The sequence below is a fragment of the Bufo bufo genome, chromosome 3, assembly GCF_905171765.1.
Source record: "Bufo bufo chromosome 3, aBufBuf1.1, whole genome shotgun sequence".
Lineage (NCBI taxonomy): Eukaryota > Metazoa > Chordata > Amphibia > Anura > Bufonidae > Bufo > Bufo bufo.
The window spans coordinates 271,413,610-271,426,705 of record NC_053391.1 but is presented as its reverse complement, the minus strand read 5'-3'; the positions used below and the strand labels follow the sequence as shown (position 1 = coordinate 271,426,705).

Genomic DNA, 13,096 nt, shown 5'->3' with positions numbered 1-13,096 from the left:
TTTTTTGACGGACAACGGTTCACGGACCCATTCAAGTCAATGGGTCCGTGAAAGAACACGGATGCACACAAGATTGGCATCCACGTCCGTGATCCGTGGCCGTAGGTTACTTTCATACAGACGGACCCGAAGATCCGTCTGCATAAAAGCTTTTCACACTGGTCTCTCCCCCCCCCCCCCCCCCGATCATTGGTGGCCGCGGAGATTCCGATCGGAGTCCTAGTTTAATCGCTCTGGGGCTCCGATCGGTAACCATGGCAACCAGGACGCTACTGCAGGCCTGGTTGCCATGGTTACTTAGCAATATTACAATATTAGAAGCATCATACTTACCTGCTGCGCTGTCTGTGACCGGCTGGGAGCTCCTCCTACTGGTAAGTGACAGATCATTAAGCAATGCGCCGCACAGACCTGTCACTTACCAGTAGGAGGAGCTCCCGGCCGGTCACAGACAGCGCAGCAGGTAAGTATGATGCTTCTAATATTGTAATATTGCTAAGTAACCATGGCAACCAGGCCTGCAGTAGAGTCCTGGTTGCCATGGTTACCGATCGGAGCCCCAGCGATTAAACTGGGACTCCGATCGGAACTCTCCGCTGCCACCAATGATCGGAAGGGGGGGGGGGGGGGGGGGCCGCACACTGGCCACCAATGATATTACAATAGAGGATGGGAGGGGGGGGGGCCGCACACTGGCCACCAATGATATTCAAACTGGGGAGGGGAGGCCGCACACTGGCCACCAATGAAAATACAATAGAGGGAGGAAGGGGGGATGGGGGGGCCGTACACTGGCCACCAATGATAATACAATAGAGGGAGGGAGGGTGGGGGGGGCCGCACACTGGCCACCAATGATATTCAAACTGGGGAGGGGGGTCTGCCCCCTGCTGCCTGGCAGCCCCTGATCTCTTACAGGGGGCTATGATATGCACAATTAACCCCTCAGGTGCAGCACCTGAGGGGTTTATTGTGCGGATCACAGCCCCCTGTAAGAGATCGGGTGCTGCCAGGCAGCAGGGGGCAGTCATGTACACAGTTCGTAGTATATTCTAACTAGAAGCGTCCCCATCACTATGGGAACGCCTCTGTGTTAGAATATACTGTCGGATATGAGTTTCACAATCTAACTCATATCCGACAGTATATTCTAACATAGAGGCGTTCCCATGGTGATGGGGACGCTTCAAGTTAAAATTTACCATCGGATTGGAGAAAACTCCGATCCGATGGTATAATAGGAACTCCTGACTTTACATTGAAAGTCAAGGGGGGACGGATCCGTTTGAAATTGCACCATATTGTGTTAACGTCAAACGGATCCGTCCCCATTGACTTGCATTGTAATTCAGGACGGATCCGTTTGGCTCCGCACGGCCAGGTGGACACCATAACGACTTTTTTTTCATGTCCGTGGATCCTCCAAAAATCAAGGAAGACCCACGGACGAAAAAACGGTCACGGATCACGGACCAACGGAACCCCGTTTTGTGGACCGTGAAAAAATACGGTCGTGTGCATGAGGCCTTAAGAGGTAAAAGGTGGTGCAGTATAATGATGAATATGCCTGCACATGGGACGCCAACTAAACTAGCGCTCCCACCTCATTTAAATAGTTACCTAACTCCCGCTGCCGCCACCCACGATATCAGTGGCCAATGAGCGCGCCCGCACGTCAGCGCATGCGCTCCTTACAGAACAGGAACGAGGTATGGAGCGCAAGGAAGTGCTTGAACAAGCATAGCACTCTTGCGCATGCGCGATCTCGTACTCAGTCTCGCGAGATCGCGTTAGCCAGCCGGAACGACAACGGCATTAGAAGCAATCCACGATACCCCTTGCTCCTATGTACTCACAGGTGGTGAGATGATCGGACCTCAAATCACCGTACACCGGCCCACAATTGGACCCAATATTAGGAAAGGTATTAGAGGCTATTTATCATGTGGGAGATAAAATAGACACCTGGACAGTGGTCCAACAACAGAGAACGGCCTATGGTATTAGTAAATAAATGTTGTGATAGTCTTCCATCAATGAGTACATTATTGGTGGCACAATGAAAAAATAAACAAATCATAAATAATAACAGCACAGAATTGTCCAAAAGCAATAATGAGTTAAGTCACTCACTAGTACAAGGAAAAAAGGGGGTATCACCCCTAAGCTATATATAGCAGGTTATAAAGACTTGGGCATTAAGAGGCTGATCAAAACTAATCAGGCAGGTTACAGACGTGCTGGTGGTAACTAGGGGCAACTGCTAATTCACAGGAAACAACTATAGTTTAGTTGCTCATTGAGACCTGTCGGTGTAACTGTCCGTAGGAGAAAGATCCAGCATGCCTCGCGCTGTAGTAAGATCTTGTCCCAGTCTCCCCCACGTTTAGGGAGGCTAACGGCTTCAATGCCCATGACGTTAATGACCCTAGAATCTCCTTGATGAAATTCACATACATGACGAGCGACAGCCGTTTCTCGTCGCTTCTCTATGTCCAGAAGATGTTCTCCTACACGCCTGCGAAGCTCCCGTTTAGTTTTTCCTATATACTCCTTTTGACAGATACACGTGATTTTGTATATGACACCTACAGTCCTACACAAAATAAAGTCTCTAATGCTGAAGCTGCATTTAAGATTACTGCTGACAAAAGTCTTGCTTGTAGTGATACGGTCACAGGTCACGCAGCCACTGCATTTGAAAAAGCCCATAGGGCGACGACTCAACCAGGTGTTTGGTGTAACAAGTGGAGAGAAGTGACTGTGCACTAATAAATCCTTGAGGCTCTGGCCTCTCCTAAATGTCACCTGTGGGTACTTGTGTAGAACATCACGAACATCTGGGTCCATCAGGAGGATAGACCAGTGTCGACACGCCCAAGAATCTCTCGTGATTCCTTAGTGGAGCCATCAAATGTGGTGATGAAGCGTATCTTCCTATCTCCTTCCTGCTTTTTTTGGGGGATCAAAAGTGTATCTCTAGGAGTATTGGCCGCCTTCTGGAAGGCCTTTTTCAAAACTTGATCTGGGTAGCCCCTAGCCCGAAATCTCTGTCGGAGATCTGCAGCCTGATGTTTAAATTCTTGCTCCTCTGAGCAGTTCCTCCGCAAGCGTAGGTACTGCCCATAGGGGATTCCTCTCTTCAGTGGCAAGGGATGACTGCTTTGCCACAGAAGGACCAAATTAGTAGCTGTTGTTTTCCGAAAGATGTTTGTGGAAAGCTCCCCCTCGCCAAAGACAGTGGTAGCCTCCCACCAGCCCAGGAGCAGGTTTGCATACAACGAACAGCGCACAGGAACATCCCATGGCCGTACCCCTGAGCTGGTGGTAAAGGCGACCGTTAAACATTAAAAAAAAAATTATGTTTGAGCAAAAACCTGAGCAATTGGAGAACAAATTCATTATGCGCCATGAACTGCTGCCCACGCATGCTCAGGTAATAGCTCACTGCCTTCAGTCCTGCCTCGTGTGGTATGGAGGAATAAAGAACCTCAACATCCACACTGGCTAGGAGAGAGTTGTCGTCAATGCATATCCCATCTACCCGCTTTAGAAGATCCATGGTGTCGCGGGTAAAAGACGCGAGTGCGGTAACAAATGGCATCAATATCTGGTCAATATAGACCCCTAAGTTCTGTTCTATGCTTCAAATACCGGCCACGATCGGTCTCCCTTTAAATGGTCTAAGGCCTTTGTGGACCTTGGGGAGGCTATAAAACGTGGCCGTTACTGGATGCTTGGGGTACAAAAAAATCTAATTCCTCTTGAGAAATAAGATTTTTAGCTCTGCCTACAGACAAAATATCCCTAAGCTCAACCAGATAAGGTGCTGTGGGATTCGAGGTCAACATCTGATAACTGTTCCTATCTTTCAAAATCTGTTCACACATGGACTGATAGCCTTGTCGATTCATGATCACCGCGTTTCCACCCTTGTCGGATGGTTTTATTGCTATGCCCTTATCATCTCTCAGGGCCTTAATTGCACGGTGTTCTTCAGATTAACAGTTATTAAATCTCAGAGTTTGTTGCATTTCCATCATATCAGCAGTGACAAGTTGCAAGAAAATGTCCAGACATGATACATCTCCTGCTGGCGGCATTTTATTACTCTTATTACGCAGGGGTGTGAATGGACCCAGTCCTTGCAAAGTATGCGCATCTGCTGAGAGGCTATGCAATAGTTCTACATCTGAAAGAAGGTCTGTAGGTATGCCTAGGTTCTGACATTTCTTCTTATCTATCATCTTGAATTGTTTATGCCACCGGAGTTTACGAATAAATAAATGCAGATCCTTTATCCATGTGAACATATACTGACGAGTTGGGACAAAAGAAAGTCCCTTGGATAAGACCGCCATTTCGCTGTTGGAGAGGGTACGGTCGGACAGGTTAATTACCTCGGGGCCGATTGATCCCGACTGTTGGGGCGATTCCTCAGCTGATAGTTGACACCTTGATCTAAAAAAAATACTCTGTTAACACCAGTTGTGCCTCTACCTCTTCCCCTACCCCTCCCTCTTTTGTTATAATTCCTTTGCTTGTTTCTGCTTGAGTTGCCACCAGATTCTCCGTCACTGTCCGATAAATCGGTTTCAGTGGTAGAGATCTCGGAAGTCACTTCTTTAGTGGGTGGCACTTCTCTCAGAACCAAGTAGGCCTTATTTTCTTTAAATTCGGCTAAGACTTTATTAAACGGTCTATGCTTTCGTTCACGTAAGTAATAGTGATATTTCTCAACAGTAATCTGGAGTTGTTTTTCCTTGTTGACAAAATCATGATCACTAGAAAAAGTTTTAGTAACCTGAATTTCATCAGGGAGATTCTAGGGTCATTAATGTCATGGGCATTGAAGCCGTTAGCCCCCTAAACGTGGGGGAGACTGGGACAAGATCTTACTACAGCGCGAGGAATGCTGGATCTTTCTCCTACGGACAGTTACACCGACAGGTCTCAATGAGCAACTGAACTATAGTTGTTTCCTGTGAATTAGCAGTTGCCCCTAGTTACCACCAGCACGTCTGTAACCTGCCTGATTAGTTTTGATCAGCCTCTTAATGCCCAAGTCTTTATAACCTGCTATATATAGCTTAGGGGTGATACCCCCTTTTTTCCTTGTACTAGTGAGTAACTTAACTCATTATTGCTTTTGTTTATTTTTTCATTGTGCCACCAATAATGTACTCATTGATGGAAGACTATCACAACATTTATTTACTAATACCATAGGCCGTTCTCTGTTGTTGGACCACTGTCCAGGTGTCTATTTTATCTCCCACATGATAAATAGCCTCTAATACCTTTCCTAATATTGGGTCCAATTGTGGGCCGGTGTACTCCAGTGGTGATTTGAGGTCCGATCATCTCACCATCTGTGAGTACATAGGAGCAAGGGGTATCGTGGATTGCTTCTAATGCCGTTGTCGTTCCGGCCGGCTAACGCGATCTCGCTAGACTGAGTACGAGATCGCGCATGCGCAAGAGTGCTATGCTTGTTCAAGCACTTCCTTGCACTCCTGTTCTGTAAGGAGCGCATGCACTGCGCTGACATGCGGGCGGGTGCGCTCATTGGCCACTGATATCGTGGGTGGCGGCAGCGGGAGTTAGGTAACTATTTAAATGAGGTGGGAGCGCTAGTTTAGTTGGCGTCCCATGTGCAGGCATATTCATCTTTATACTGCACCACCTTTTACCTCTTAACTTTGAGATTGCTCCTAGAGGATTTCACCATCTTGGCATACCTCTTTACCAGCTGACTTATCACGTCAGCTTATGGTCTGGGATTAATCATTCATCTAAAGATTGATCCCTAATACTTTTTTCCATCTCCCCTGATGAACATCTTTTTTGTCCTGGCAGTGAAACATGCGTGTAGGGAGTGTTTCATGGATCTTTAGGGACATATAGATTTTTAGACTTAGGGACAGGTTCCGGACGGGGTCGTCCTTGTTAGGACGAGTGCCCTGTGGTCAGGCTGCTGCTCATTATTTAGTATCAGGGTTGTACGGCTAGACAGCCATAGGGCTTGAACACGGACCCTACACAGCTGTGTATCACTGCCATTTATTTTGTCTATTGGACATCATCCGCGGATGGGCATACTACGAATACAGCTGGTGGTGAACAATCTGGTGACCGTCCCATGGTATCGGTAAGACCTGCTGGTTACTAGTGCCGCCGCACACTTTATATTTATTTTTTGAATGTTTTTCATTTGGGATAATAACCATTGTATCAATTGGGGGTCCACTACCCTCTATCGCAATGTCTGTCTTTGCACACTATATTTAGGACTCTTTCATATTTTATCTGCATTATTAATAAATGTTATGTTTTAGGATTACCCTTTTCTGAATAATGTTTTGACTTCAGGTAATCTAGAGCGCAGACATGCATCAGTTCTGACCTCTAACTAAATAATTAATTGGAAGATAAATCTGTTGCATTTTCTAACTGGCTAGCGTAAGTTTACACCACCTATATGCTGGCTTAGCTTACAGAAAAAAAATGCATCAACTGTTTGGTGCATTTTTGCAGCACCATGCTGCACTTTTAAGCCATTGTCTTTGATAAGCCACACCCCTTTCAGACAAGCCCTAAAAAGTCTTTTAAATTAATAAATGTGGTGCAAGGCATGTATGTTAGGTATTTCTTTATGGTGGCAGCAATGCAAATTACTTTGGAACAGGGTTAACAACCCTTGAGGACTTTTGGCGTGAAGATCATTCATGGAATAACCTCATTACTCTGTCACAGAGTCAAAAATGTTGCTACTTACAGTATGCTCCTACTGTCATCCTACAGCTACCTTCTCTTACCACATGGGGTTCTCTGTTCATATGCAATGCAACCATATTTTTCAGTTTTGTATTTCAACTGTCCTCAGATTATAAAACATAATTCTTTATCATACTAGTAATACTAGTAAGGCTACTTTCACACCTGCGTTCGGGTGTCTGCTCGTGAGCTCCGTTTGAAGGGGCTCACAAGCGACCCCGAACACATCCGTCCAGCCCTAATGCATTCTCAGTGGACGCGGATCCGCTGAGAATGCATCAGTCTGCCAGCGTTCAGCCTCCGCTCCGCTCAGCGAGCGGACACCTGAGCGCTGCTTGCAGCTTTCGGGTGTCCGCCTGGCCGTGCGGAGGCAAGCACTTCCGTCCAGACTTACAATGTAGATGATACCATATGGCTCAATCTTCAAACGGATCCGTCCCCCATTGACTTTCAATATAAAGTCTGGACGGATCCGTTCAGGCTACTTTCACACTTAGAATTTTTTTTAAACTATAATGCAGACGGATCCGTTCTGAACGGATACAAACGTCTGCATTATAGGAGCGGATCCGTCTGAGCAGACATCAGACGGATCCGCTCTGAACGCTAGTGTGAAAGTAGCCTAACTGACTGCTTTCAATCATTGTGGTTGACATCCCCTGATGCTGTAATGTCTACCTTCACCTCATTTAGTATTCTCAAATGGCATACTGGTTCGGTTTTTCATATTGCTGTACTGTACTCAAGATGTGATTATCTTTTGCGAGTATGCCATTTGACATGTGATGATATCAATGCTTCATTACCTTTTAAAGAGAAGAGAAAAAACTATAACTTAATACAAAAAACCTTTTCACAGAGAATCATAATTTTTTCACAGAACTGTAAGCGCATAGTAATGACCTCTTTAATCTTTAAAATATTTACCTGAAACTTATGTGGAGTCCATGGTTTGGACTCATTTTTACTGGCTGATTGGTAGTTCCAATAATGTAAGGGCTGCAAGTAAAGGGTACAAAATAACAGGTTACTAAAAGAAAATGAAAACAAAATACAAATATCTTACAGCAGTAAAAGCAACAACACATGGATCGCCCACAGTCGGGTGCAAAATGTAATACTTAGGGCGGCTTCACATCACGTTTTATGCCTCCGTTTGACGTATACAACGTATACTTTTTTTCTTTTTACAATGGAACTCTATGGTGAACGGATGCCACTGTATGGCATCAGTTTGAGACAACCGTTTAACGTATACGTTTTTTGTATACGTTAAACGGATGGGAAAGACGTGATGTGAACCCAGCCTAAGAGATACTAGTCCTCACTGCTATGGAATAAAATTGGATACTATTGTATACTAAAATGAATGGAATCCTGTGAGACTGACCTGTTGTCCCCTTGTAGGTCCTATTCAGTCCTGAATACCCCCACTCTCTGTTTTTATTCCTGGCTCTGGTTGATGTTACCAATAAATTCAAATACTCTTGTTTCCCAGAGTGAATAAGGCAAACAAAACTGTCCAGTAGATAAAAAAAAAAATCTAGGCTATTCACTATAGGACCTAGAAAGGGACAACAGGTCAGTCTCACAGGATTTCATAGGTTTTAGTGTTCAACAGTATCCAATTTTATGCCACAGCAGTGTGGACTAGTGTCTCTAAGTACCTGAATATAGCATGTGCCGACTGCAGCCACTCAAAGTCCTCGGCAATCTACAGCTGAGTACTGTGATTGGTTGGAGCAGTAAAGCTGGCCATACATATTAGTCTTTTGTCAGCCGCGCTTGTGTGTATGTGTGTGTGTGGGGGGGGAAGGGAGCTCCAGACTCAAAGATCAGGAGAAATGAAGATTATCATTCTTTCCTTTTGTTCTTCGGGGAGATAAGCCACCACCCGAAGTGTTTGGCAGTGGCTTTCTCTGCTCTCCCTATAAAATACACATAAACATTTGGCCAAGCTGAACGTGCAGTCAGGAGGCAGTTGGGAGAGATAGCTATTGAATGTGTATGGGTGCCTTAAGGTCCCGAATCCAGGCATGCTACTGATAGTACAAATATTACAGTTGTGGAAGTATTTATGATAAGACAACTTAGTGTTATGTTCAATTTCCTGTGGTGATCCATTACTAATAGTCTCCTCAAAAGACAAGGAGGCACTGCCTCCACCTGGAGAAAAAAAGGTTTTTAAAATTTCCAGAGGCGACGAGGCTGCGAGTCTGTGGAACAGAGTACCTCAGGGTGCTGCCACACTTAGTGGCTGTGCTGCATTTTGGATTTTGAAAAAATGCATGTTTTTGCAACATACCTGCGGTTTTGGTGCATTTTCTTCCAGCAAGGGAATACACAAAGCAGAAGCTGTGTTATTTGCTTTTTCCTTTGCTGCCATAACCACAGTTATGTTGTTGCAAAAACCACATGGGTTTTTAAAAAGAGCATGCCTTTTTTACACCCTTAAGATGTAAATGTGTAGAATTCTAATTTCTCACACCCCTTCCCTTCAACCATATCCCCTCCCATTCCTTGGTTGAACTTGACAGGCATGTGTCTTTTTTTCAACCATACTTAGTAACTAAATACTATAAACAGGACTGTATCAGAAGTCCTCTCAATAATTCCAGGGGCAGTTAGTGGGTGCACAGCAGGAGAACAGAGGTGAGTATGTGGAGTCAGCAGTAACATTCATGTATTACTATACTTGACATTGCTAGCCAAAGGTGACAGATTCCCTGTAAACAAGGTAGACATGTGTTATGTCATATGCAATATTATATATTTTTAAAAACTGTTTTGCTATACAGCTTTGCAGTTGTCCCTTACCACTTATGATATTTGCAGGTCAAGGCCCCATTCACCAATTCACTAATGGCTCCACTTTCACTAACATCATCCAGTAAAATGACTAAAGGGACATCACAAGGGCCTGTCTCTCGGTCAATCTGGTTTGCCAAGTTGGACAAATACAGTTGCAGATCCTAAGAAAATAAAGTAAAAGTTAGAGATATCAAAAGATTTTCCTAACTTAATATATAAAATGATTATAGTATCAAAGAAATGTGATTTCAGAAACGTTAAAAAAATAAACATTACAATATGTAATGGTAGAGAGTCAGCTTATGGGCTAATATATACACATTAATATTATTGTTTGTAAATTATTTCCAAAAAGATTGTTTATTTACATACATATCTTAGGCCCGTGACCCTGCAAGGCATTAGCTTGCTAAAAATCAGTTTTGCTCCATTTTCTTTAAATACAGGGTCACTCCCCTCCAGCCTTGTGTTCTATCGTTATCTTCAGTGGAGGGGGAGCATATAATCAAATTTATCATTAATAGGTCTACTGGTGAAGGTTTATTGTGTTTCCTTGTGTCAGGGCCCATTTGTGTTTCATTTGTTCTAGCCTACCATAATATAGATGCCATGACTATTTACCATTTTCCATTTAGGAGACCTGGTCGCCATGCATCCATGGGACTTTCTGGAGACTGATGCTGCTTTTGGGTTAGGGTATGGTAGGGGGTTGTACATTCTGCTGGGGTGTTACACATTATATTTATGTACATGATGCATTATATATGCAGGGTCAATTTTGTGATTGTTGTCATTTAATTTTTGTTATATGACTAATATGTATTGAGGTTTTAGCATGCTATATGAATTATTATATACTGTATTTATGGTTTTAAGTACATCTATTATTAATTTTGCTACTCACTTTGCACTTTTTTTGTCCTTTTGTTTGTCACCTTGTATGTGCCACTTTGTTTCCTTTGCCCTTAGTGGTATATTTATATTGATTAAAGTACTGATATAACTTTTTTGGGGGGAAGATTATAGGGTCCCCTTCTCTTCTTCCATGTATTTGTTATGCACCTAAAGTCTGTGAAACACTGTATTGTTGAGCGCCTACTAGTCTACATAAAAAACTAAAATTTGGTCTCAGGGCATGCACACAACTTCTGCTTGGCGCGGCACATCAAATTACTTATGAATGTATTTTATCTCTTTTACTTGGCTCGGAGGCAGTTACATAGTATGGAGTGCGGAACTTGTGTCCCAAGACTATTTTTGCTCTTAGTAGCTTAGTTCTCTTCCCCAATGGCACGATGTGGTGCGGACATATGCAATATTATGTGATGGTTCTTCTGAGCTACTTTAGACCTAGCTCACCCTTCAGTTATTTAGTCCGTTATTGTGAGCCAAAACCAGTAGTAAAGCCTACTCAGAGATTAGGTGCAATTTAAAGAATTGCACCTATTCTGTGTATTTGACCCGCACCTGGTTTTGGCTCACAATAACTGATCGAAAATAACTACCAAAAAAGCCTTATTGAAATCAATCTGCTACATCATGCATCATATGTGGGAAATCATTCATTCATCCCTGTTTCTAAATTCCTAGAAATTTATAATCTATACTTCTCTCTTGACAGAGGAGAAGGTAACTACATTACATAACATTGTACTCTATTACTGGAATCTCTGGTGCTGTGTGAGAGACTGTTTTCTATGCGTGAGGGTAAATAAGAGTTGATTGTAATGCACTCCTGGAGTTTCAGGTGCTTGATGAGCTGCTGCTCACCCACAGAAAGGGAAGAGAGAAGTCATCCAGATAATGTGATTACAAAAGAGAAATAAAGCTGAAAATTACACTGGACATCAGCATTTTTGCATTCATATCGTTAAAGGTCAACTGGTTGACCTGTTGCATGTGTGCTTGGCAGCTAAAGACATCTGTGTTGGTCCCATGTACATATGTACCCTCATTGCTGAGAAAAAGGACGTTTTTATATATGCAAATCAGGCTCTAGGAGCAACAGGGCGTTGCCATTACACCTAGAGGCTTCGCTTTCTCTGCAACTGCCTTCCTTCTGCACTTTGACTGGGCCAGGCAGTGAAAACATCATCACAGCCCTGTCAGAGTGCAGAGACAGCAGCAGTTACACTGAGCCTCTGGAAGTAACAGCAACACCCCTGTTGCTCCTAGAGGCTCATTTGCATATATTAACCTCTTAAGGACATAGGGCGTACAGGTACGCCCTTGTGCCCTGGTACTTAAGGACACAGGGCGTACATGTACGCCCTGTGTATTTTCGATCACGGCCGCGCGGCGGGCGGTGATCGGAACCCCGTGCCTGCTCAAATCATTGAGCAGGCACTTGGGGCAAATGCGCCGGGGGGTCCGGTGATCCCCCCATGTATGCGATCGCAGAAAACCGCAGGTCAATTCAAACCTGCGGTTTTCTGCGTTTCCGGGTTGTTCGGGTCTCTGAAGACCCGATAACCCGGAACAGGATGGTGATGGTGGTGTGATTTCACCCCACCAATCACCATCCAGCGATCCTGAGTGGTGATGGTGACATCACCACTCAGGATCGCTTCCTGATTGGTCTGTGGGCGGTCCGGCGGCAAATTCAAAAGAGGCAGGCGCTCCTCTCTTCCTCCTTTTGTGTTCCGGAGCCGGAGGAGAGAGGAGCTGCCTGCACGTGTGTCTGCCAGCACCCCCAGGACCCGATCCGTGCCCCCAGGACCCGATCTGTGCCCCCAGGACCCCCCATCAGGTACATAGGGACAGCATAGGGAAAGTTTGGTTTAGGCAGGGAAAAAAAAGAGAAAAAGTTAGTTTTTGAACTTTTCTAACTTTTATTGCATCACCCTAAGTTAGGGTGTCTGGGGTCCACAGCACAGCTGTGTGACCCTAGACCCCCCAGGGGTGCTGCCACTTGCCCCCCCTTCCCCCTGCCCCCCGCACCCACCCCGGTGGGGTGCATTTCTTTTTTTTTGTGTACGCTGATTGTGGCCGGCACTTAGTGTCCGGCCACTGTTAGCGCATCGCACACCCCACCGCTGATCAACTTCGGACGGTTGATCAGCGGTTTTGATTTTTTTTCCCCGACATTTTTTGCATTTTTTTTAGTTAGTTTATTTTATTTTTTTTCTGTTAGTTTTAGGGTGAGTTCGTGAACACCCGTGCCCCCACACACACGCACACAAAATAAAGAGTTACACACACGCACATATACACGCAGACACACACTCCCCTATGGCCCGCGGAGCAAGGGGACCGCCATGTTAGGGACCCTGTGGCCCACACTAGTACGAGCAGCTCTGGGGCTCGTACTGGTTTCCCGGCCCACCAGTTAAATCCACCGGAGTCCCCTGCCGGTGAACTTGTCTGGTGTAGCCCAGAGCGATACGAGCCTGTGATTCCTGATTTTGTAGGCCAATCAGGAATCCAGATTTCCACAGTGGGCTACACTGAATATGACTTTTTTTGTCATTTTTTCAGTGACCCACTGGTAAATCTGATGGTGGAGCAG

The 13,096-nt window shown here is 44.8% G+C and overlaps 1 protein-coding gene across 1 annotated transcript in view; it reads right to left on the bottom strand.

Moving 5' to 3' along the window:
* The window catches only part of NAV1 (neuron navigator 1), a 689,603-nt gene that overhangs the window by 220,569 nt on the left and 455,938 nt on the right, over window positions 1-13,096 (bottom strand). Inside the window, 2 exon segments of the mRNA XM_040424146.1 lie at window positions 7,705-7,776; window positions 9,595-9,749. Of these exon segments, the coding sequence (XP_040280080.1) occupies window positions 7,705-7,776; window positions 9,595-9,749 (227 nt within the window).